At 45.7% G+C, this 25863-nt stretch overlaps 2 protein-coding genes across 3 annotated transcripts; one reads left to right on the forward strand and one right to left on the reverse strand.

Moving 5' to 3' along the window:
* Positions 1 to 3840: 3840 nt before the first annotated feature.
* On the reverse strand, positions 3841 to 14510 carry LZTFL1 (leucine zipper transcription factor like 1). 2 transcript variants are annotated; one of them, XM_061997223.1, is made up of 10 exons: positions 14427 to 14510; positions 12877 to 13001; positions 12207 to 12401; positions 11656 to 11716; positions 10800 to 10868; positions 9350 to 9415; positions 9169 to 9246; positions 6390 to 6563; positions 5890 to 5993; positions 3841 to 5146 (listed from the first exon to the last, which is right to left on the reverse strand). In XM_061997223.1, the coding sequence occupies exons 1-10, from the start codon at positions 14427 to 14429 to the stop codon at positions 5128 to 5130; spliced, it is 894 nt and encodes a 297-aa protein (XP_061853207.1). In that variant the 5' UTR covers positions 14430 to 14510; the 3' UTR covers positions 3841 to 5127. The 2 variants fall into 2 exon arrangements, with proteins under 2 accessions (XP_061853207.1, XP_061853208.1); XM_061997224.1 differs by lacking the exon at positions 14427 to 14510 and adding an exon at positions 13460 to 14400.
* LOC104553227 (C-C chemokine receptor type 9) lies at positions 14428 to 21775 on the forward strand. The gene is made up of 2 exons (XM_061996849.1): positions 14428 to 14823; positions 20555 to 21775. Exons 1-2 carry the CDS (start codon positions 14428 to 14430, stop codon positions 21713 to 21715), a joined length of 1557 nt encoding a protein of 518 aa, XP_061852833.1. The 3' UTR covers positions 21716 to 21775.
* Positions 21776 to 25863: the final 4088 nt, after the last annotated feature.

Raw genomic sequence — 25863 nt, forward strand, 5'->3', positions numbered from 1 at the left:
GCAACAATACATAGAGAGGTCGCTATGAAAAGGTGTCTGTGGCCTGCTGTGGAGTCAGGAGGACAGAGGAGGCCTCTGGGTCACCTGAAGGCACACGGAGATGCCAGGTCTGAACAGGAACCCTGTGTGCTTGGGCCCCTGCCAAGGTACACTTTGAGCTCTACCAATTCAGAAGTGTCCCAGTGAAGGAGGCTGTCAGCAGCCTCTGTGGCAATAGAAATGCACTAGAAAAGTCCAAGGATTCAGCTTCTTTCCTCTGTCTAAATGTGTCTTTTCCAGACCAGGACTGGGCAACCTTTCAGGTCCATTTTACAAACAAGACTGGCTCAGCTGCTGTCAGCATCTCTCCTCCAGCGCCAGGATCTCGCTCCCTGCCAGGCCCTGGCAGAGCAGAAGCCTCCAGCTGTGGGGACTGCTGAAAACCCTCACCGTGGGGCCACTGGCCACAAGCCCAACCTGCAGACCACATCATGCAGCATTGCTGGAACCAGCAGAGCCATGCTGGTGGACCTGCTGACCTGGGGCAGCACAGTCACAAAGGGGGATGCCACTTTTTTGGCTTGCTAGACAAGGTGGCTGCGGGAAGTTTATGCACCTCCCAGAAGTGAATCCACTCTCCATGGTGTGCTTTACATGAAGGTTGCCAGTGGGTTGCCACATCAAGGTCTACCAAATCCTTCCAGAGTACAGTTTTCAGGCAGCTCATGGCTCCTCTGCAGCACCCTTGCAGGTCTTGTCTTGCCTGCAGAATTGCAACGTGCCATTTAGGCCTGGAAATATGTCTCAGGGCTCACCCTGAATTCTTCTGGAAGCAAAGAGCCCAGGTAATTTTAGGCCCACAGCTATTACACATGGAAGGACACACACTGAGAAGCTGTAGATGTATGGTTGCTGTCCCACATCACAAAACCATCTGCAAGATTATTACAAGGTTAAGTGTCCATCACCACCTGTGGGGTTTATTACAAATGACTCCAAGCACTTAATAACTCACAGACAGGACAGCCTGCTGTATAAAAAGTAGCACATCACTAGCACTTGGGAGGCTTCTGTGTGAATAGATTGCTGCTACTGATGAGCATAATCAAGTTAAACTTTTCCTTGGTTCTGTACCTCCCTCCCATTATATTTCAAACTAGTTTACTAAGAGTGGGGAGACTGTGGAGGCAGAGAGGTGTGGTGTCCTTGGCTGGGGTCAGGACAGATCAGGAAGTTCAGATGCAACGAAATGCACCCTTGCCTCTCTCACAAATGTCCCTCACACACAGCTGGGATCACAAACCTCTTTGAGGTGGGTTTTTTTTTAAAGGTGGTCATGCATGTAGGCAGCCAGCAAAGTGCCTGTTGTCACCTAGAGGCTCCTTGAGAGACAGGCTTTAAAGACATTTAAATGTATTCAAACACCATTCACACCTCAGATAACCAATATGCTATTGCTGCTGTTAGTCAAGATCTTGTCTCCTTTGAACAGCCTTCAATAGGGTTGGAGGAAGCACTTGGGCTTCAGGGTCAAAGATAAACCTCTAACAGCAGACACATGCAAGAACTTTTGATCATTTCACTGCTCACATTAAAAAAGGATCTGAAAGAATTTCTTTTCTCTCAGTACCTAAAAAAATTGAGAGTGTGGGTTTGGGTGAGAAAGGTAAGGGTCCATCTCCACAGCAGGCCATGAGAATTGCTCTGTGGAAATCTACTCAGAAGCTGGCAAAGCAAAGAATCCCAGTGAATTCTCAGTGAAGGAAAGCTGGAAGTACTCAGGTGAAGGCACTGCCTTACTTACCAACTACAAATCCTGGGCTTGTACCTCTTGATTCCAATACAGTAAGGAGCCAAGCACCTCTCCTACTACAAATACAGGCAAAAAGGGAGTCTGAGGTCCTAGCAACACAAGATTTGAAGGTGGGAGAGAAGCTCAACAGTTCCATTGGTAAAATGGGATGGAAACAGGGAAGGAAAGAATAATAAGCAGTAGCAGAAGTCTGGTACAGACAGCTCCTAGGTAGCCTGGACTTCACTATGCTACATACAACAGGTAGGACTATAACCCCTAGATCTCAAAATAAACCCTCTTGGCTTTTCTTGATGAGCCAGACACGTGGGAGGTGAAGAAAAGTGTCAACAGCAGCTAGTTCTGGTGTTTGGTACCTGCCATTCCTGGAGGCACTCACTTCCAAATGGAAACATGCTGGCTGTTAGCACAGCAGGTGATCCCCAAAGGGAAGTGATGGAAGGGTCTCTGCAGCCTCTGCCACGCTCAGGGATGCTCTCAAGGTAAGCAGATAGACAGCCAAGCCAGGAGCAGCTCCCACATTAGAGTTTTTCCTCTTTGAATTCACTGTTTGCAGTTGCTACTCAAAGGCTCACGGTTCCTTACTTTGGGAGAAAGAAAGACTCCAGACAACTTGTAGGCCATGACAACTGCTGGGTGATTGCTCTGTGTGTAAACTGGAGATTCCAGTCACTCCTCTAAGCAGCTGTTAGGATTGCAACGACCCCTTCCAGCTACTACTTGCTGCTTAGTTCCAAGTTGTAGACTTGTATGTCCTTAAGGTCTGTACTCTGAAGTCATAGCCAACCTTTTCATCACCCTTAAAACCGTTGTGCATCCCTTCAACCTCCCAAGACAAGCATGCCTGGGAAGAGTCCTTTTTATTCTCCCTGCTCTTCTTTAGTGCCACAGCTCTATCCACTTTGTGACTGTGTGGGTTTTTAAGGCTACTTCCTCCATGAAGGTGCACACTTCTGAATTGCACCCAATTCATCCAGACCTCAGAACTGGCCTGTGTAAAACAAGCCACAAAACTGGTACCTCACCAAAACAGACACCTGGTCTGTCCAGTCAGTTCCTCTGCTTGTCTTCTGCCAGCTGATGCTTTTTCTCTGTCAAAGCTTGCCTGACGTTTGGAGAGGGCTCCGGGCAGCTCCTCTTGTTCACCAGCAGGTGTCAGTCGTGAGTTGCCTCGTCACGGCTCTGCACCAACCTCTCAGCATCACCATTGCTCACCACGGCCACCCCAAGACGACTTACCAACACGATCCTAGAAACAACAATTAACAAATAATTTTAAAATGTTAAGTCTCCAGCTTCATATTCAGACTGCTGAAACAGAATGACATGTATTTACTCACCTTTGTTTGGAGAAGAGTTAACTCCAAATAAGCTGTCAATTGTTTCAGGATATATCTGCAAGGAGACTGGTAAGGAGGGTAGAGCAGAGCAGGAATCCTGGACCAATGCTTTCATTGGGACATCGTCAAAATTAACAGTCAGAGGGTAACACACACCCATCAGACTTTTCTCAGCCCTGCCACATGTGGTTTTGAGATGTTGGCTGTGGTGTGGGTTTGAGCATGCACCTGTAATTTACACGTTCATCTTTCTAGCAAGATTCCTTACTGATCACAGAATTACAGAATGGTGGGGCTTGGAAGGGACCTCCAGAGATCATCCAGTCCAATGCCCCACTAAAGCAGATTCACCTCCATCAGGTCACACAGGAACATGGTTCAGGCATGTTTGGAAACCTCCAGAGAAGGAACCCCCACACCATCCCTGGGCAGCCTGTGCCAGGGCTCTCTCACCTCAACAGGGAAATAGTTTTTTCTTATGTTTAAATGGAACTTTTTGTGTTCCAGCTTCTTTTCATCAGCCCTTGTCCTGTCACTGGAGACAAGAGAAAAGTGTCTTGACACAAACCTTTTAAATACTTGCAAGTATTAACAAGAATCCCCCTTAGTCTTCTTTTCCAGGCTAAACAGCCCCAGGCCACTCATCTCTACAGACATTAAGAGCTATGCAAAACATTCCTATATAAAACCAGCCCCTTAAAAATGAAATGTTTGAAGACACAGTGGTTTTATTTGGAGTAAAATACAACATGGATAAGAAGAGAGACAGATGAACAAGTAGAATGTACTATTAAGAGGCTGACAGATAAACACAAGACAGAGGATTATAGACTCATAGAATGGTAGGGGTTGAAAGGGACCTTTAGAGATCATCCAGTCCAACTCCCATCAAGCAGGTCCCACCTAGATCAGGTCACACAGGAATGTGTCCAGGCGGGTCTTGAAGACCTCCAAGGAAAGAGACTCCACAACCCCTCTGGGCAGTCTGTGCCAGGGCTCCCTCACCTCACAGTGAAAGAGTTTTTTCTTATGTTTAAGTGGAACTTTTTGTTCCACTGGCCTCTCTCCAGCACTTCCCTGTCCCTCTTGAGCTGAGGGGCCCAGAACTGGACACAGGACTCCAGATGAGGCCTCACCAGGGCAGAGTAGAGAGGGAGAAGAACCTCTCTTGCCCTGCTGCCCACACTCTTCTTGATCCATCCAAGTAAAAGACTCAAGTAAGCTGAATATCTAAAATAACTTACTATTTTCCAAACAAGTTGGTCCATTAGCAATTTCCTTATGTGTTTTCAGATCAACATCAAGAATACTGCCAAAATCAGAACCTGTCTTCTGATGTTCAAATTTGTTTTGAATGAATTCAACTGAAAAAGCACAACTTCAATGAGGGGCTGCTTCTGAATGGCTCCAGCACTTCTGCTGGAAACAGTATTAACCTCATTCTCTCAATGGACACCCTCTAGCACATCACTGACCCCATTTTGCTGAGGTGAGACACCTTCCCTGTGAAATAACGTCAGAGAATCATTTCTTTTCCTCCTACCTTTTGCTCCCACTGATGGGAGCATTCCCATGTAATGCCACTGTGTGCCTGCATTAACTCTACCAATGTGACAACAGCAATTTCCACCTCAGAGGCATCCAAAAAAACAGAATGCTTCTTTTTTTAGTTTGCTTTTTTACCTTTTCTTACCAAAAAGAAACTCTTTTCTTTGGAGAGAATGGTCTCAGTTCTTCAATAAACTCCTGCTTGCTATTTTTTCAAGGAATGACGATGGTTAACGATAAAACCGTACTCACAGAAACTAAACACCTAGAGACTGTGGGTGTGCAGGGAAGGCAGAAGTTTAAGTGTGTTATTCATATAATAAAAAGTTATTTTACGTGCTAGAAGCCAAAAATACACCATTCAAAACAAAAAACTCTTGGAAAAATAATAGCAGTCTACATTTTCTCTCTGTGGCAGCTTCTGACAGACCGGCTCTTTTGGTTGGTTTAGTCCTCTGGCTCATATCTGAGGATTAAAACACAAATAACGTTTGAAAAATCATTAGAACAGTAGCATATTTTGTCCCTAAAGAAAATACAAATCCCAAGTAAGAAATGACTGCCACTAGTGACACATTTCTGTCAGGCTTCACTGTAGGTAGACTGTTAACTCTTTTGAAAACTGGCCAGTTTATCAAATAGTAGAACGAGGGAATGACCAGCAACCTACCCACAAATCCCAAGATACAGGCAAAACTTTGGACAGAAGTTTGAAGCTCCACCTCTGTCCTCCCACAGCATAGGTCTAAGGCACCTCTGTGGCCAAAGCTAACCTGATATTTGCAGAATGAGAAGTCTTCTAAGCAATATAATGGCCAAGGTGCATCCTCCTTCACTCAATCAATACAGGCCTAACTCTGTTTACATACTGTGGGCTCTTCTTTCCCATAAACAATGCGGAAGACATCAGGTATGCCAAAGCACCTGTATCTCTGTGTGTAGCACCTGGAGGCTTATCTCCCACACCTATGAATGTTTCTCCATACTAAATTGTCTCTAAAAGACAAAGTAGCTGCTGGTGCACACATCAGTGTTGCTCACCATTCAAAGCACTGGCTTGTTAAAAAATCAGGGAACAGCCTATGAGAAATTCTTTTGCAGGGAAGATTTAAAGTCTGGTTTAGAGACAGCTTCATGTTTATAACAACAAAGTGGGAGCAGAACATGCATCCAGAACAAGGATCCTGTTTGGAGAGACAGAACACCTACTTGGAAAGCTTTTTACGTAGATCCTTTATCAGTTCATTCTTCTTTGTGAGAATCTCTTTCATGTTGCGATAGGCAGCTGTCTGCTGAAATTTCTTCTCCAGCTCCTACAGAGTGACATGAACAGATTATGAAAACTAGGCTTTCAGAACAGATGACTTATTTTTCCTCCTTAATTTTCAGAACAGCAGTTTTTCTAACTTAGCCAAATTTAGATGAAGCCAGCTAGCAGATTCAAGTGAGATCACACCGACTTTATTTTCTGCTGAAATCAGGCTTCTGCAAAAATTTCTGTGCACATAAATGGGCAATCTTCAAGCCTTCATCTAGTTATAATCACACAGTTCATTGTGGTTTTGCTACTTTATGTATAACATGGTTTTTTTCCACAGGCACAAGTGTGACCCAGTCAATCCTGTATCCTGTAACACATGCTTATTAAACTACTAAACAGTTAAAGTGTGAGTAAGGATCTCCCCTTTACACTACAACAAAGTGCTCACCTTTTCAGCTGTGGAGAGCTGATCCTGAACCTTAAGCAAGTCATGTTTTGCCGTCACTAAGTCCTCTTCCAAGAATTTTTGGTTTGCAGTAGAGTCATTCAAAGTCTTCTCAAACTGGCTTTTCAAAGCTGCCACCTTATTCTCCAGTTCAGTGATATCCTGGTTGGCATTGGTCTTCAATAGAAGAAACAGTTCAAATATGTCAAAGGCAAAGGAAGAAACCTTTAAAATGTCAAGTGAAAAATAAAGTGTGGGTTTATCTCCCACACCTATGAATGTTTTGTGTCCTCTCCATAGTAAATTCTCTCATTACAAGGTGTGTATGTCTGAATTTTTTGTATAATTGTGCTCACATTATTCTTGCAAAGCCTAAATCAGAAATGTTTTAACAAAAAAACTCCAAACTAGCTAAAGCATTGATTTATAACCTGAAAAAACTGTTAATAAATGCATTTTAAATGGCTGGAATGTCTTCTCTGACAAGTTGAGTACTTCATTAGGTGAAGCCACAGGATGAAGCACATCACCAGAAGCTATTTAGCACACAGAAACAGTAAATGACAGTTTAAGATCTGAATGTCTATGCTATAATGTGGTTTTAAAGCATGTGAAGTATTCCAGGCATTCCAAAAGCCATCAGTGTAATACTGGCAGGAAAGGATGAAAGTGTTAGGGCTCAATCAGGTACCAATACTGTACTGCTTTACAAAAAGCCTCCACACCTGCTTGTGATGCAACTTTCCTGTTTGCTTGTGAGAAAAAACAACCCAAACTTTTGTGGCCATCAGTTCTGTGTCACAAAAATGTCATATTACTGTAACTGGTCTATGGATTTCCATTAAAAAAAGAAGCCTTCTCCCATTTAAAACCTCAACTTCACCTTCAAAAGTATAATGACTCGGGATGAGGCTGAATCAGCAGCACCTTAAAAAGGACAAAGATCTAAAACTAAGGAAGTTTTGCTCCTTTTTCTGTGTGGAAGGTAAGATTTGAGCATGGGAAACCACTTGATAATAGTACTTGTACAGAAGAATTGCTTACTTTGAATTTTGAGCCAGACTCCAAGGCCACAGTGCTGAAAAGCACTACATTGTATAATGTTTCAGATCAGAATACACAGTGGTCATTTTTATAAACTACAACGTAAGTCAATTGGGAAAAATTCAAAGCTCTCGAGTCAAACTGATCCAGCAGAGCAGTTACTCTCAAACCACTGCTCACACTTGCTGTGTGGAACCATTTTAACTATTATAAGAAGAAAAAACAAGAGAAAAGTAAAAATAGGTAGAAATCTGCTGAGCTGAGAGTTGGTCATTTATTTGTCCAAAGAGCTTGAGAACTACTGCTTTAATGAGCAACTGGGTTTATATGACACTGACAATCATCCTGTAAAAATATGGAGTGAAACCAGACAAAATCCAGCATTTTCTCCTAACAACTAACACTTTGATTCAATAAATTCCAACATTTCATCTACTAGTTAGTTTCAACAACATATATATGCCTGTACATAGAAAATGTAAGAGCTGGAGAAGAAAGTGACAGATTCCAGAGATCAAATTAGGACACCAAAGCTGAAGATACACAGTGGCCCTGACACTGAGGCCAATTCATGTTTAACCAGAAAAGTAGGATGAGACTTGGCCACAGTCTTTTAAAACCACAAACACTATTATCCAGGATTTAATAACCCCCTTTAATATCTTAAACCTTTAATAATTTAAGGCTTAACAAAACAGATAAAGAAAATATTTGCTGTGACTGAGTTGAATACAGATTTTGAAAGTTAGGAGATAAAATGCCATTAAGAAAGCCAAGTACATACCATAAACCAGGCAGAAAGCAAAACAAAAAGAAATCATGATTAAAATATGAAATTTAAAGTGGAAATGTTTGGTGATATTGAACTTTACTTCTAAACCTCTAAATACTGCAGGAATTTTTAAGTTGGTCTCGAATTAGTGGGTCTGAAGTGATCTAATTTCGTTTCAGTTTTAAGAAACACTCACACATGAGCAAATTCTAGGAGATGCTGAATATTGACAAACTAATGGGACCTCAACAGCTTTGTCTGTGTCAGCCTGCGTGACTTTTAGCTTCTTGGGTCTTTTTTTCAGCAGCAGGAACCCACCATGTTTGAATCCTCATTTACAAAAAGAGGGAAAGAAACTCTAGTAGTAAAAAGAAAAGGTGAACCATTTGACAGGAGGCTGATACAGTTAGAACTATATAAAAGTCAAACAGTTGCCCTCTGAGCCATTATCACTGACATTTATAGAAAAACATCGAGTGTTGTTTAAGAATCCAGGACCCTGGACACTGAAGTCCTTTAAAATCTGAAGGAGCCCATGTCAGTATCAAGTGTGACAAATGCTTGAGAGGATTAGTGTTTTATTGTTGCTATAAAAGCCAAGTTAGATACAATTATTTTATTAGTCAATGAGAAGAAACAAACAGAAATAAAATGGTATCTCTTAATAAAAATATCAGAGAGAATATGAACTCTGGAATGCTACTTCCTGATACTACCTGGAATAACACTTTCTGATAATAGTTTATCATGGTCTGTGTGACACTAAATACTTGTCATAACAGCAGCTAACATTCTGGACTGACAGACAAGTAGGAGCAGATAATGTCAGCAGGAACGTGACTATACTAACTTGAACTTCTGTATTTACCAGAAAAGAAACACACCACACAGGCCAAGTTTTCAGATGTACAGGCAACAGTTGTGTTAAACAGGGGTGGTAGTGGGGGAAATCTTCATTATACTTACCCTTTGATCTCCTTGGATCATCTGTAAATCTTTCAATGACTTCTCTAGCTTGGACTTCTCATCTAGTGCAGCTGTAGCCTGTCATACATTGAAAATGTAAGAATAATAACCACAGGATTCTTATTTCAGTATTTATTAACATATAAACAGCATTAGGTACCCAAGCTTGGAGGGAATTTACCTGTGTTTCTATGGTCTTGAGTCTGCTCTTCAGTTTTTCATTTTCCTCTTGGAGACAAGCAACTTTCTTTGGATTAATGAACAACAAAAAGTTTGTGAATGCTCTTGTGCCATCTTCAGCTGTCCAAATATCTCAGATAAGAAAATACACTCCATAGCTTAGGGAAGCAAACAACTTCTAAATGATTATTAAAATGATTATATGATAAATCTTCATAAGAAACCAGTAATCCATGTATTTTCTGTGCTTTCTGCCTCAGCAACAAATTCAAGTCTCCAATTCTGCTGGAATATACAGGACTGTTCATGCTTTACTGAGCTGAGCTGAGTGAGCTTGGCACTCTGTTAATATCAAGATTCATGATTAAAAGAATTGCATGGTGAGAGATGCAAATCTCGTTGCTGCTCATCCTTTGTACTTGCAATCAACAGGCAAGTAAGAATTTATTCATAGCTCCTGCTTAAGAGGCAAATCCCAGGTTACAGCTTATTGTGTTGTGTCACAGGAAATAACGATGTTTTATCAGACTAAATTCACCACATAGGCTTTGAATTATCCTTTGAGGCAAAAAATAAGAGATCAGACTCACATAGTCACAGAAAACCTGTTATGAAATAGATTATGGAATTGTTTTTGAAAGAGAATGATATTGATTTGTAAGTAAAATATGAGTGTGAATTCTTGAATGTTTCAATTATCTTAATGTGTAACAACAACTTGATTCAAATCCTGTACTTGACAAGTCATTTCTGGCAATGCAGGCTAGAAGAGAGAACACACCACTCCTCAGTAAATACCTTGACTGCCCATAACTTAAAAAGTGTGTTCTAAAAGTTCAGTTAAACCAAACAAGTTCAACACAGAATGAAAACTACGGGTAACATTAAATACTAGAGCTAAAACACACAATTCTGTAACTCTGAAAATCCTGAGCAAGTGGGACATCAGATGTTTTCTAAACTAATAAATTCCACATTCTTTAAGTGCCTGTTTCTTTAAGAGGAATTTAACCAACCAATGAAACAAAGACTGAATGTATGAGATTTGAGTGACACAGAGAATGTGTGACAGCCTAATCAATTCAGCCAGACACATATTTTAATTTGCTTTCTTGCTGGAAAGCCAGTCAGCTGCATGGAACAAAGTGAATAGTGGTTTCAACTAATTTACCTGATTTCATGGAAAAAGATATGTGCAGAGCCAAAATGTCTTTGCAAAAGGAAGATGAATATTGCAAGAAATGTTAAGGGACCATAACTACACAGCAAATTTAAGATGCTTTACAATGTTTCTTAATTTAATAGCATCTTCATTTATATTCAGGGGTGTGTTATCTTGATATCTATTTAGTGCCAGGCACATGATACAAATAAGACTGTATAGCTATGCAGCTCAGTTAAATAAGCAGAATGGTCCTTGATCACAACTGAACAAACATACAAGTTCTTACCTTGTTTAGCAGCTCTGACCCACCTTCGTTTAATGGAGCCAGTTTTGGTTTAATGAGATCTGCACTGGGCTAAAGAAATAATAAAGGTTCAAGAATTAAGTTGTACAGATGTCTAGGAGGAAGAAAAATGTTCCTTTGGTCTGTAAAGTAACTACTGACAGTTAATTCAGCTTTCTTTTGTAAAGCAAATGAACGACCTTTCACCTCAAGTTCTTTTTTGACTTGTACCTTGGCTTCTAAGTTATAGATTTCACTTTCAGCTGAAGCTAAACAAAACTGCTTCATAAGAACATCAAGGATTGCAAAATTGGATTTATGAAGGGCTACAGATGCTGCAGCAACCAAAAGACAAACGAGTAAGGAAAACAGGAAAAATATTTCAGTGACTACATAGCTTTAAATAATTTTCTTATATGAAGCATTCAATTATATATTAACTAAATATACTTTTACACTACAAACCAAATAACATGCAGCCATAATGCTGGAAGATAAGCCAGAGTCAGATCTGTATTGCAGAATCTTCTCAGCCCTTGCTCCACTTTGGGACAAGCAAATGTCCCAGGCTTACCCTAGTTTCCAGGGGGAAAGGGAACCCAGGAGCAAATGCTCCAACACATTCCTGGTCTGTCTGACTTTGGGGTGAGGATTATGAAGTACACCCTGATGTGCAGAATCTGCAAACTGGAAGCAGTCAAGGCAACTCAGCCTGAGCCTTGGTTCTGAACTGCAAAACACTGCTTTTTGGGGTTTTTGGCTTGTTTTGTTTTTCTCTCTTAAGCACACAGAGTGAGTACTAAGTATTTCAAACAACTGTTAGGGCTCCATAAGACATTTAATGACAATAAAACTCTACCTTCTTGTTTGAAGATGTAAATTCTGACTTTTCAAACTCAGCCACCTGCTCCAACAATTCCCTTGAAAAGAAAAATAGAGGCATTTGTTTACTAAAAGAGCTATGCTGTGAAACACGTTTTACCAGGCTGATGCTATGACTGTACTGCATCTAAGATTCTCCTTAGAAGTAGAGAATAAAGTCCTGTGCCAATATAGTAAATGCAGAAGATCATGTCATATGGTCATATGGTATATGCATTAGAATGGCAAGATCTAGTATCCTGGATTAAAATTGAATCCACTCAGACAATAAAGGCTTTTCAATGAAACCCTATCATCTGCTCTTAACTGATTCACTCATGGCAGGATATTCCCAATAAAAACAGCTTCCTGACAAATTGGAAATTATTGTGCAACTTGCTGCTTCAAAGACAGAAGGCTTGAAACTAGGCTATCATCAGTAGAAATAGTAAGAGAATAGGTTTCTATGGTTAGGAAAAGAATGCTAACAGCCAGCACTTTGAAACCTTCTTACTATTGAAAAGCATTGTGTAGAGTTCAATACGTTACCGATTCTCCAGGTCAGAGACGTCTGTCTGTAACTTGAGGTACCACTTCTCAGCCTGTGAAAAGAGCTGCCTCAGAAGTAAAACGTTGGTGTAAGTTGTATTGATGAGCTCTGACTCCACCTCACTGTGGACAACAGTCTGCAGTCCATCCAGCATGTCTATCACCTCATCAACCGTGAAGGTGTCCTCAACAAGTCTAAACAGAGCAGTGAAGATGAGTCATGTAGGGTAAAGGTAATGATTTTGCCTTGTTATGAGACCTCATTACACAGCTCATGTAATGTGATGTCCCCCTGAAAACATCCACTGGCAGCAGTTACTATTTAATGACTAATTGATAATCATATTTCGTTTTTCTCTTGGAAACATTATAATCACATCCATTACTTCAGCCTACGGTCTTGTGGCAAATGTAGACATCAGAAGCAAGATATACAAAGCCCTGTCATGCTGTCAATATCTATGTTGATTGCTAAGAGTCTGAATGACTTAGTTCTAAAAGGCTTGTAACCTTTGGGAAATTGCTGTAAATAATCATTGGAAATTCCTCACTAAGGGCATACAAATGGAAACAGAAAAAAGGTCACTTCATAAAGCATTTCAACCTGCAGTTGTTGCTAGCATATTTTACTTTATTCTTGCTCAGAACAACTTCCCCCCCCTAATGGTACCTGCTGTCCTTAAGGTCCTGGAAACAAGAATCCACTGTTTTGAGACACAGGCCCCGCTTGAAACGAGCAAAGCGCATGTAGCTGATCACTTCATTCTGGTGGTGCTCATTAAGGCCTAGCTCTGCCTGGGGATAAGGACAGAAGCACAAATACACATGGAAATATGTAAAAAGGAGCTTAAGTACTGCCTTCTGACTAGATGCTGTGCCTGCTTTCATAGGGTTATCATGTGAACTGGCATGTTAGAAACCATCCACCTTTTCACATGTGTAATCCCTAGATACCTCACATAAGTGATGCCCCTTTAAAAGCAGAAGTTGCTGGAAGCAAAGCCTCAAGTGACCAGTACCCTCAAAAACCAAAATCAACAACAACCAGAGCATCAGAACCAGAACTGCAGAGGACAGGAACCTCTTGGGTAAATTTGTTTCTGTATTAGAGGTGTACACAGGTATAACATAGCTGAGTAATGTATCTTTGATGAATGAACTAATAAGAATACAGGGCAAAGTATGTTATATTTCTGTGTTAGCTGATACATAAAAACTTGAAACCTCTCATATTAGCTTCTCTAAGTGCTAACCTGTATTTGTTTCTCAGCCTGTTGCCCAGAAGCAAATATTCCCGGGGCCAATTAAGGAGATATTTTCAGATCAGGCTACCTAGCACTTCAGTGCATGCTTCTGTTCCAAAGGAAGGAGTACTGGCACAATGAATGACATCAGAATAAATCTTGCTAGTACAGGTAGCACGAATCACAGGGAGGCACAACAGGGCATGCATGGGAGTCCATCAGCACAGTCTCCAGACAGCTGATGCAATCAACGGTGAAGTCCACTCCGTTTACTCCAATGTCCTGAGTTAGTGTTGCTGGTACTGGAGACAGCAGTATAGCAATTCACACAGACAGTTCATCTGATCACCTTTGCCCTTATTAATCCAACTGCACAGTGTACCTCTAGGGAAAATGTAACACTGAGATACCTGGATGGACAAGACTGAAAACGTCAGCCTGGGAGTTAAAGCCAGTCTGGGAAAGAGCAACAGGGCTAAACAACCCAACCTCTCACAACGTGTTTGCGATGTCATCTCACTAATGAGAGATCATATGAGAAGCCCAGGTAACGTTCTCTTGGCTGTTGCTGGGTTTAAGTGGAAAGTTTCTAGGTGTTACAGATAGGAAGGAAGACATACACCCACATCAGTGCTCAAACCTCACAGCACGGAGAGCAGCCCGAAAAGGACATCAAACGAATACATAAAGGAATAAGTGCAGATCAGGGCCACAGGTGATCTGCACCGCAGCGAGGGAGCCGAGGCACCGGCTCTCGCACGAAGCCTGACGCGCTCCGCGGGTCCCACAGGGGTGCGAGGCCGCAGCCGGGCGGCACCAGCGGCCCCTCACGCGGCTCCGCAGGGCGACGGGCCGCCTCTCCCCTACCCAGCCTGCGGGCCGGCCATCGGACAGACTCCTCGTAGCTACGGCGGGGCTCTGCCCGCGGCGGGGAGAGAGGCCGGCCTCCGACACCGTCCCCGGCCCCGCTACTCACCATGGCGGCCCCTGGGCCTGGGCCGGCGCCGGGCTCGGCGGCTCCCTACGGCCGGACGGTTGCCATGGCGACCGGAGCCTCGCGAGGGCGCTCGCTGCGCTCCTATTGGTGGTGCCGTGGCCACGTGACTGTCCTGCCCCGCCCCGGGCGTTGCGCAGCCGCTTTCCCGCCTCCCTCCCCTCGGCGCCGCGCGGTGGCCGTTGCCCGGGACCGTCGTGAGGGGACGCGCCGTCCCGCACCCGCCGTCCCGCACCCGCCGTCTCGCACCCGCCGTCTCGCACCCGCCGTGCTCCGCCTCACGCCTCCTGCCCCGGGAAACAGCCGCTCAGCCCCGCGGCCTGGCAGGACACCAGTCCGAGAGGGCTGCCTGATTCCCCAGAGGCTGTGCGGCCATGCAGTGGGATCTCGACCGGCTGGAGAGTTGGGCAGAGAGGAACCTCATGAGGTTCAACAAGGACAAGGGCAGAGTCCTGCAGCTGGGAAGGAACAACCCCCTGTACCAGAACAGGCTGGGAGTCAAACTGCTAAGAGCAGCTCTGCAGAGAGAGACCTGGGAGTCCTGATCGATAATAAACTAAATATGAGCCAGCAAAGACCCCTCGTGGCCAAGAAGGCCAATGGCAGCCTGGGATGCATCAAGAAGAGTGTGGGCAGCAGGTCAAGGGAGGTTCTTCTCCCCCTCTACTCTGCCCTGGTGAGGCCTCATCTGGAGTCCTGTGTCCAGTTCTGGGCTCCTCAGCTCAAGAGGGACAGGGAACTGCTGGAGAGAGGCCAGCACAGGGCCACCAAGATGATCAGGGGACTGGAACATCTTTCATATGAGGAAAGGCTGTGGAACTGCGGCTGTTTAGTCTGGAGAAGACTAAGGGGGGACTTCATTAGCATGTATAAGTACACAAAGGATGAATGTCAAGATGATGGGGCAACACTTTTGTTTTCCTGTAGTGCCCAGTGACAGGAGAAGGGGTAATGGAAACAAGCTGGAACACATAAAGCTCCACTTAAACACAAGGAAAAACTGTTTCTCTGCTGTTCAGCAGATGGAGCCTTAGCACAGACTGCCCAGGGAGGGTGCAGAGTCTCCTTTGCTGGAGGTTTCCAAACCCTCCTGGTCACGTTTCCCTGTGACCTGATCTAGATGGACCTGCTTTAGCAGAGGGTTGGGCTGGATGATCCCTTCCAGCCTCGGCCATGTGATTCTATGCAGGGCAGTGCTGATGAGCCTCGGTTGGTGGCTGCACTGGGGCCAGGCCAGTTTCACTGAGGCTGCATCATTAGTACATGAACAAAATGAGCAGCTTAAACACTGGTCCTCGGGTTGTGCTTAAACACCCTGAAGTGAAAAAGAAGACATCCAAGAGAAGATAGTGGGTTTAATTTTCCTACTTTAAACCAAAAATAAAGTGTTACACTTGCAAGTCCTCTTGGTGAGGGACAGCAAAATCTTTGCGTGGGAAAGAGAGAATCGTAACCAAGAATGTTCTTTAAATAGTTTAGAAAGCTGACAGTGGTTCATTACAGTACTGGGTGCATGGGGGATCTCTCATCCTAACATGCACATCCAGGGCCAAAAGCACACAATATTCACAGAAGTAGAATGGGTATGTTAGTACACTGCAAAACTGTATCAGCTCAAGGGTACAGAGACCTTGGGGAGAGATCTCTGGTGGTCTTTTGAGGTAGACTTTAATTTAGTTTGTCCATATGTGGTTATAACCTAAAGCTTTGCAATTTTTGCTTTGCTAACTGAGCAGAATGCCAGGATGCTCAGTACTTGCTGGTACCCAAATTGCCCTTTAGCACACACTTGATTATCTTGTTTGTGCAAAGTTTACACCGAGGGGGTCTCTCCTTCTGTTGTTTGTATACTAACTATGCAAAGGGGATCTGTTCTCATGAAGACTTATTTATTTGCTCTGTCAAATGGAGTCTGTTCTTTTGTTCTTTGTATCTTTGGTATCAATTTGAGCTGGAGGGAAATGATAATTTATCTCAGCGACACGTGCTGGTATCACAAGAACTGATCACACTGTCTCTTGTGGCTCAAAATGAATGAACTCTGAACAGCAATGGGTGAGGATGCACATAAGGAATCAGTCTGGCACAAATTTGGCCCACGCTGTTCTGCTTCTGTTCCCACTATCAGGGGCAAAAATGCTGCTGTTGTCAGCAACACTCATGGAAATGGATGTGTGAAGTGGGTAGGACTTTGCTTCTAGGGACAATTAAGCCAAGTCTAACTAAAGTCACTTAGATTCAGAATGTGAGTGCTCAGATTCATAAAGGAGAGACCAAAGGATGTGATGGTCCTTTGCATCAGAGGCTTTGCCCTTGGGCATGCCCTTACCCTGCTGCAGTTGATGTAGCTCACCTCATGCTGTCACATCACACAGGGGAACAAAATAGCTTGAATTGGGTGTAAGTACCATGGATCCAAAGACAGGCAGCCATTTACCAGCCTAGTTACTCCCTGAGCCTGTGTGAGGCTATGCCTGTGCTTTCACACCTCTGCTTTCCTTAGCAGGTGCCCTGGGGTTTACCTGAGATGTGCTCTCTCATCTCTCTCCCCCCACCCAGGGGTCCAGGAGGTGTCCTCTGAAGGCCACACACTGCACAGAGGCACCATCTCATACAAACCTGCATCTGTTTCAGGAGGAGTTTCAGGATGACAACTAGAAATTAAAGATATGCAGACACCTTAGTGGGGATTTTGCAGTTGACTGTGGAGCACCCTGGGCTCCTTCCCCTTGAAGGGGATGCCACACCACTGACACTGGAGCGTGGTGCCAAGCAGCAGCTGAGCCCAACCCAAAACCTAGCCAGAATCATTGTTTTTTTTCCATAATTAGAACTGAGCCTGAACTGCAATTTGGAAATGTTCTTCAAGTGTGAGCTCAATGAGCATCAGTCACAGCTGAGCACCATCCAGCATTTATGCAAAACCCTGTGGTGCTCAGACTTCCTGCAGAGAGGGGAATTTAAATCACCATCATTTGCATGCCAGGCTGCCAGACATAAGATGTGAAAGTTCATATATTTATTAACCACTTCTCACTGCCTTCCTCTTCAAAGTCCTTCCTGCCACACTCTGCTGGATGGCAGTCATGTTAAGTTGTAGCAGCAGCAAGGACTTTATGCCACTGCCTGCAGTCCTCCCTGGGTCTCCCCGAGTTCTGTGACAGGAACAGCCTGGCCTTTTCTCTCAAAGGCAGTGTACTTTCATTTTGCTGTTGCTTGCAAAGCACCTGGTGCTTTGCATCACACAGAGCCTGTGATCCTGGCCCCTGCTTGCTCCTAGCCTTGGTGGGCAACCCTGGTGGGGCTGTGCCTGTGGGCCAGCTTGGAGCAGGCAGGACTAAATCTGACTCCTCACTGCTCTCCCAGCCTCCTCAGGGGCACTGGTGGCTCCCCAGAGGGACACAGTTCTTGTTCAGGGTTTTTTTCTTTTCCCTTCCCAGTGAAAGCATTTTCCAGCAGGACACAGCCATGCTGGGAGCAGCCTCTGATTTGCCCAGTGCAAGATGATGCACATGAGCAGAAAAAGGATGGTATGAGAGGGCTTCCCTTTCTGTCACAACAGCTTACCAGGAAAAAAGAATTCAAAAATAAAAAAGAGAAGATTGCCATCTGTGTTTGAGCCACCTAAACCACACAAACCAGAGAAAACAGCCTCTGACAGGTCTGTTTAGGCTGGAGTCCGGGGAGCACACACCCACCTCAGCCTACAAAAAGCCCAAAGCTTCATCGTGGGTGCAAAGTGACCTCTGGGCTGAACTCCCTACAGCGACTGTCCTGGTGAGTCCCCTCCTCTGCTGTTCATGTCTGTCTGTCCCACCTGCAGCCTCTGTGGAAAGGAAAATTAATTACAAACTGAAGTGAATATGTGTCTATAAAGAAAGCTGGTTTGCCATTGAAGTTACCCAGTCATACTGATCAGAAGGCTAAAAGAGAATAACATAAACAAAGCCATCCTGGAGATGTGCAGCTCCGTGCCCTTCAACAGATGCTGCAATGATGTTTTGGAAGTGAGTAGAGGGAGAAATTAGTGGCTTGCAGTCTGCCTGCCACTTGCCAGCATCACCTCTGGGTTGTATGTGGCAGGTCTCCCTCTCAGCACCCAAATTCTGAGCTGCTGTGATGGGGACAAGGCTCTGCTGGTTCGAGATTCCAACTTGCTGAGAGGTCTCTGAAGTGAGGTGGAGTGTGGCAGGTCTGACTGATGGTGCTGCATAACTGGGATAAGTCCTGCTTAGCACAGCCATTCCAAAACTGCATCTTTCCCCCTCAAAAAATAAGCTAAAAGGGCTCAAATTCATTTGACTCACATGCAATACTAGGTATTATGAGGTATTATTGGGTATTAGGATTAGTAGGTATTATACAAGTGGTTTCTTTTCACCTGCTTGCATATTTTTGCTGGCATAAATTCTGTGCCATGCTGTAGAATAAGTATGCTTTGGCCCTGTACTTTCCTTGGTTGCCTGCTTTGAAAAGAAGTCAAATAAAACTATGGTTGGAGTTTTGTGCATCAGAAGTTCAACTAGTATGTAGAGGGGTACAAGTGGCATTGTTAAAAGCCAGGTACTAGATTGATACCTGTACTTGAAACTCCAAGGACCAGCATAATTCTGTGTGTAGTTCTGTGTCTTGGTGGAAAACTTAAAAGCTAAGAGCACATATTTATGGCTGATGTTATTTCTTCAATCTGTTTTTTTAAACAAGGACTCTGTGTCTGAACCCATGCAAAGATCTCACGCTGCCAACCTTTCTCCTAAATCATTCAGATTCATTAAAGTTGCTTCATGCAGATAAAAACCGGGAGGATTAGTCCCCAGTCTGTGCTTTCTGAACACAATAATACCTAAACAGATGAAAACAACTGCATTAAACAGTTTTGAATGTGTGCTGAATGCTTAGGACTGTATGACTCAGGTGGAGCCCCCCAGGCTCAGCTGCCTTTTGTGATGGTAGTAGGTTGACTTGAAAAGCCAAAAAAAACCCCAGGAATACACAGTATTTGCTTGTTTACCGAGGCATAATGATCTACTTTGCTGGCCAACAGCAACCAGCATCATGCTTAAACCCACAGATAAAAAGTGATGTTGCAGGCAGAGATAATCAGTGCTGCAGAGCATGCAAACATTTTGACACTGCAAACTACAACTAAAGGCAGGTTGTGTTCTTCGTTAGTTGCCAGACAATTTAAGAGACATTTCACTTATTCTCATGAGTCTTTTGGAAGAGATGGTGCTTTCAGGTGACTTTTTGGTGGTTTTTAATGTGCACACCAGGGAATCTACATCTTATTAAAAAGGAGATTGCAGCAACTCTAGTATGCCAGAGGACTTTGTCAGCCCAGTGCCACAGAGAAGCTGAAGAACGAATGTGGGCTACAAGTAAATTTGTAAAACAGAAACAGTTAAATAATTCAAACCAGTGACATCAACCTCTGTGTGGTTTGTTTGTCTCCCAGCTAGACTCATTTCAAAGGGCTGAAGTTTCTCTTGAAAGAAGAAGAAATAAGGGTCACAGTTCTCCTTCAAAGCTGTTTTAAATCTTCAAAGCTGTTTTGTTTTCCCTCAGCTTTCCTCTCCAGATTACAGAGACTCCTTCAAGAGTAAGGATCTGACTGAAGATGTCAGTTGCAAGTGTAGTAAGTACATAGCTACACTGTCGTGTGTGACTTCCATTCCACCCCTGCCTCTTTGTCTCCTTCAGTTTTCTTGCTCCTTCCCACCCTAGCAATAAGACACAGCCTTCTTCTCCACCTCTTTCCAAGTTGGGGATTTTGCATTCTGTTATTTATTAGAAGCTGCCATGCCAACAATGTTTTGAATGATCTGACTGAGACAATGCCCTTACCTCCTGACATTTTAAGTGAAGTTGGCTGGAGGTGGTGAACTGCTCTTTTGTAAAGCCTTTGTTACTCAATGGGTTGTTTTGGTAAGTCTCTGCTGTGCCACAGCTTCAAGCTGTCTGAAATGCATGGCCTTCTGCAGGCAGCCTTTGTGCTTTCCCCTGTATGATAGAACAGCCTGGGGGTCTTCAATTACATCTGTTGAAGAGGGGCAAATTTATGCTTTACTGAGCAACCTCTCAACACAAATACACCTGATGTCCCATTGCAGGTCACCCACCCTGGCAAGACCAGCCTGGATTACTACAGGAATGAGAGCGCGGTGCCATCCCTCTGTGGAAGCCTGGTGAATGACACGGACCTCACGTGTGACAAGAGGCTGGTCAGGCAGTTTGCTCGAGCCTTCCTGCCGACGTTCTTCTGGCTCATCTTCTCTGTGGGCACAGTGGGGAACGCTCTGGTCGTGCTGGTCTATTGCAAATCCCGCTTCAGGAGGAGCGTGATGGATCGGTACCTGCTGCACCTGGCCATTGCGGACCTGCTGCTCCTCTTCACCCTCCCCTTCTGGGCCAAAGCTGCCTCCAACAGCTGGATCTTCAAGGACTTCATGTGCAAAGTCGTCAACAGTATGTACAAGATCAACTTGTACAGCTGCAGCTTGTTTCTAACCTGCATCAGCTTTGACAGGTACCTCACGATTGTTCAGGCCACAAAAGCAAAGACTTGTAAGCGGAGGCGGCTCCTGCGCAGCAAACTCATGTGCTTGGCTGTCTGGCTGACGTCTGTGGGCCTTTGCATCCCAGAAATCATGTACAGCCAAAGCACAGAGGTGCACGGTGTAACAGTTTGCAAAATGACCTACCCACCAAACATCAGCACGGCCTTCAAAGTCACAGTCCTGGCCTTGAAAGTCACAATCGGATTCTTCCTCCCCCTCCTGATCATGCTGATTTGTTACACCCTTATCATCAACACCATCCTGCAAGCCAAGAGATCCCAAAAGCAGAAGTCGCTGAAGATCATTGCTGTGATCATCACCGCTTTCCTCCTCTCTCAGTTCCCGTACAATGTTGTCCTGCTGGTCAAAACCCTCAACACGTACAGCAGGGTGGCACACAGCTGCCAGGCTGCTGACCGGCTGGACATCGGCCTGCAGGTCACCCAGAGCATCGCCTTCCTCCACAGCTGCCTCAACCCCTTCCTCTACGTCTTTGCTGGGGAGAGGTTCAGGACGGCGCTTGGCAGGGCGGTGCAGAGCGGGCTCTGCCTCTGCAGCAGGGGCCAAGAGCAGTTCTCTGCCTGTGACAGCCAGGAGCACAGCTCAAACTGCTCCTTTGCCATGCTGGGCAGGCGGCAGGTCAGAAACTCCCTGACCCTCAGCACCCACTTGACCTCCTCCGTTACCCGCCCATCTTGCCAAGTCCTCTTGTAAGTTAGTGCCCCTCTCTCTCCCATCCAGAGGAGCACCAGTTGCTTTGGTAACCATCTGTATGCCCCAAAGACTGTCTCAGAGGAGCAGGGAGGGCTGGGAGCTCCTCATGCACCCCGTCCCCGCTGTGTGAGACCCAGCCCGGGTTTGCTGGCTGAAAGGAGGAGAAACCCTGGGCACAGGGCAGCAAAATGGAGCCATACTCTTAAGCAGAACTGATGGAGGATAAAAGCTGTCTTTGTGACAGCAGTCACAAAGCTCATCTGCAGCTCAGACCACAGCCTGAAATACCAAGCCTTGCAGGGAGATGGGGAGCTCAGCTACAGCCAAGACAGCGGGCACTGAAGCGGCATAAGCCACCCATCCTGCCCATAGGGAGCTGCAGGAGGGGGTTCAGCTTTCCTCTCTATCCAGCCAGGGTCTCCTACAGCAGCAACCAACCTGCACCTACACCAGATCCCCTCTGCTGTAAGGGAGAACAGCCTTTACCTCCTCTGCTGGTGTACTGCAGCAGGGAGATGCTGCTCTCTGTGCCTGTGCAGACAAAAGGCTGTTTTGCTGCACACTTATTTCTTCTTGCAAAGGCAAGAGACTCACGTTCATAAAGGGCTCATTGCAGAAACAGATCTGTATTTCTCCTATATTTTAGCTGTGTGGAGTAAGGAGAAATTGGGTACAATTTATGTGGTATGGCTCCTGTTTGATACTGGCGGTTTGTGCAGTTCCCTGCGTGGGCAAATCACACCTTGTAATACAAATTCAAGGGTGTCTGAAGGCACTGAGTTGTCTGTCCCTGAGGCATTTGCTAATGATGAGAAAATACATTTAGCCCAAAGCCAGTAAGACAGAGAGTAATTAAGTGTCAAACTTAACGTTAATGACATTTGGATGGAAACTTCAGGCTGGTGGAGGCACCCTGCACCTCCCAGTCTTCACTCACCAGTCCTAGTGCTCGGGGTGCTTTCTTTTAAATACTCCCCCATTTGATGTTGTTTGCCTCTTGCTCATTATTTTTTTGCAGGAAAAGAAACCCCACAAGTGTGTTTGTCATGCATTAATCTTTAAAGCATGTCAATAAACACCACAGGCTTTCTGCAAGGTTTGGCGCTGCTTTTCTAGCTCATGGGGTGCATCTGAGCAGACGAGGTTCCAGCTTCTGCTGTTTACTAGCATGTTTATCATTTTTTGTTTTACCTTTTCCTTAGGAGGGAAAAAAAAGATGAAAGATGCCTTTTTTACTACATGTGTAAGAAGGGGTTGGGGTGGGTTATGATCTGTGTCAAGCTCAATACAAATGGAAGTTGAAATTCTGGTAAATAAAAGCACCACCGCAGCCAGTGAGGGGATAAACTGGTTGTTTCTTGCCTATACCTCCTTCCCAGGTTTGGATCCCTACACATAACCTGTTGCCAATGCCAGGATTTACCCCTCCTGAAGAAGGCCAAAGGAAAACTAGGCTGACCCTGGGGTGTGGAAGCTGCAGCTGAGGACCCTGTGGGCGCCTGAGCGGGTTTTGGCTCCGGAGGTGAGGGGTGGGGCGCAGTTTTGGGAGGTTTCTGTGGGTGTGGGAGCTGGGAGCACGCTGGGGCTGATGCTTCCCCGCAGCAGCTGAGCCCCACCACCCCTTCCCACGGCTGAGGGTGAGGGTGTCCCACCCAGGGGGTCCTCCCAGCCCCAACAGAGCCCACACAAACAAACAAACAAATGTTCAAACGTTAGCAGCTGCCGGCCCGCAGTCCTGCCCACAGGCCTCGAGCTCCTCAGCTCTGCTCAAAGTCCTGCTGACCCCAGGAACTTGTATTTCGGGGCTTCCTCAGAGAAGGTAAAAGCTTCTTCATGAAAGGCTGTGGGAAATTGTCATGCTTGGTCAGAGTGAAACCGTTGAGGGTGGTGAAACGGCGATGAACTTTCATGTTTGGGGCGTGGGGTCGTCCGTGGGTCACACACCCCCTGCTCACCCTCAGGCTGCTCCTCCCTATGCTGCTGCACAGGGATCTCCCAGCAGGGCCTGTCATACCCCAGCTGCCTCCCTGGGCTGCCAGCACTACCTGAACCAGCCAGGGAGTTGCCTAACTGCAGCCCCTCAGACTGAAAGGACATGGTGGGGTCTCTGTGAGATGTGTTTGCTGCCATGACACCGTCTCCCAACTGCCAGCAGCACAGCTCCTTCTGGCTGAGCCCTCCTGGGGTTCCTCTGTCCCTCTGCTGAGGCTTTAGTTGGATTTATCCCACTGTGTCCCTAGGGTGTCCCCATCCTGCAGCTGATGCTCTCTGCCAGGAGAGGTTTCCCTGAGGGTGAGGGGTATTGCCTCCTCTGCCCCACAGCCCTGCACACCTCCTGTGAGGCGCTGCCACAGCTCCAGCGAGACGGTCACCAAGCAGTTATTGGAAGTCTTAGGAAAGGCCTGAGATCTTCCATAGCTCCCTTCCCTGTCTTTAAGGCCATTTTACCCCAGATGTTCCCAGTTCTGGGTTGCAGTCTTGTCTGCTGCCCTTTTTCTTCGAAGGAGCAGCTTGGCTTATCTCTACCTTAAGCATTGCATCAACTTGGACTCTTCATTTTGACTCCTAGTCAAATAGGGACCATCTCAGACTTCTGAGAGCCAGAAGTGTGCCAGGACCCCAGATTTCACTGAGGTGGGAACCAGGTTAAATGCTCATCTAGTGGGGATGGCCACAGCAGTAGCTTCAGGCTGCCATCATCAGTGAAGGGCTGAGGGCAGCTGTGCCCACGGTGCAGACAGTCACGTAGCCTGGCACCAGCTGCCTGTGCTACAAGGAGAGGAAGTGGGGAGAGATGGTGAGAAACTTTCACTCTCTACAGACAGACCTGCTAAGCTGATGCCTGCTCCTGCCTGAAATGGAGATGTGCTTTATAGAAGTGCCTCTTCCAGAGAGCAGAAAACGATGTAAAGGTGTGAGAGAGCAGCGATTGGCGCTGCGTCACTGAAGTGGTGGGAGATGAGGTAGCCCAGGGGTAGTTGTTCTGACACCAGAAACACCAATGTGCAAACCCACCAAATACCATCTGGATCAATAATCCATCATTTCACTGACCAGACACTGTAGTCCCATCACCCCTGAGTGCTGCTTTTCGCAAGCCTCCTGGGCTGTATGTGTTTCAAAACCTTACATTTAGATTTCAGAGTGTCCCTGTGACAGGTCAGGGGCTACTGGGGAGACCAGCACTGCCTGGTGGCAGCTGCACATAGTCCCCACAGCAGAATGTTGCACTGCTGAAGGCAGGGAGAGCCTTGTCCCCAGCACCAAAGAAGAGTATTGTCCAGTACGGCTAAACGTGGACAGTTGAGGATGTACACAGAGGCTCTCAACAGCTACAGCTTCCCCTGCAGAGCTGTTGCACAGTAAAGTACAGGCACTTACCTGAATCTAGCCAGTCCCTTGCACTGTGGGTCAGGCTCCACTGGAGACTGTCTCAGAAGCCTCTGAACGTAGAGCAGGGGCTGCTGCTGCTGCTGGAGCCTGAGGAGCAGGAAGCATTGTGGCCTCCACCCTGGCAGGACACTCCTGTGAGGAAACAGAAATAGGGGATAAAAGCAGCAATGACTGGTGGTGCTGGGGCCTGCTGTCCCCCTGACCCCACTCAGATGGTCCCAGCAGCTCAGATGCATTTACCATATGCCCTGGGGCTGGAACTACAGGTGCAAATGGAGAGGTGACATGTGAAGAGTGCCTGGCTCTCACCCAGCGCTTCTTTCCCTCCCTCCCACAGCCAGCCAGCTCAACCACAGGGCACAGGGCCTGGGCAAAACCAGCCCTAAGGGCAGGACAGGGCTGCTTGGGGTCAGGGATGACCCTGAGTGGAACTGCTGTCCTTGAGGCTGCTTTGCTTTGACCTTGGAGGGGAAGTGAAGGTGGATGAAGGTGTTTCTCAGCTCCGGGGGTCTGCCCTTGCTGGGAAAAGTTGGGCTGCTCCTTCCACCAGGATATGTGCTATTTCCTCCACCTCAGGGTCCAGCTCACTTGGTATTGATTTAAGGATCTCCACTGGCACTCTGTTGTGCTCTACAGACGTGGCTTTTCTCCACCAGCACAACAAACTATTTTCTGGTTTCTTTCTTTCGCAACCTTTATTCCTGCTGAGAAACAGATCATGCAGTCACGGGATTTCCCTCCCAGACACAGCTATC

This window comes from Colius striatus, chromosome 5, assembly GCF_028858725.1.
Source record: "Colius striatus isolate bColStr4 chromosome 5, bColStr4.1.hap1, whole genome shotgun sequence".
NCBI lineage: Eukaryota > Metazoa > Chordata > Aves > Coliiformes > Coliidae > Colius > Colius striatus.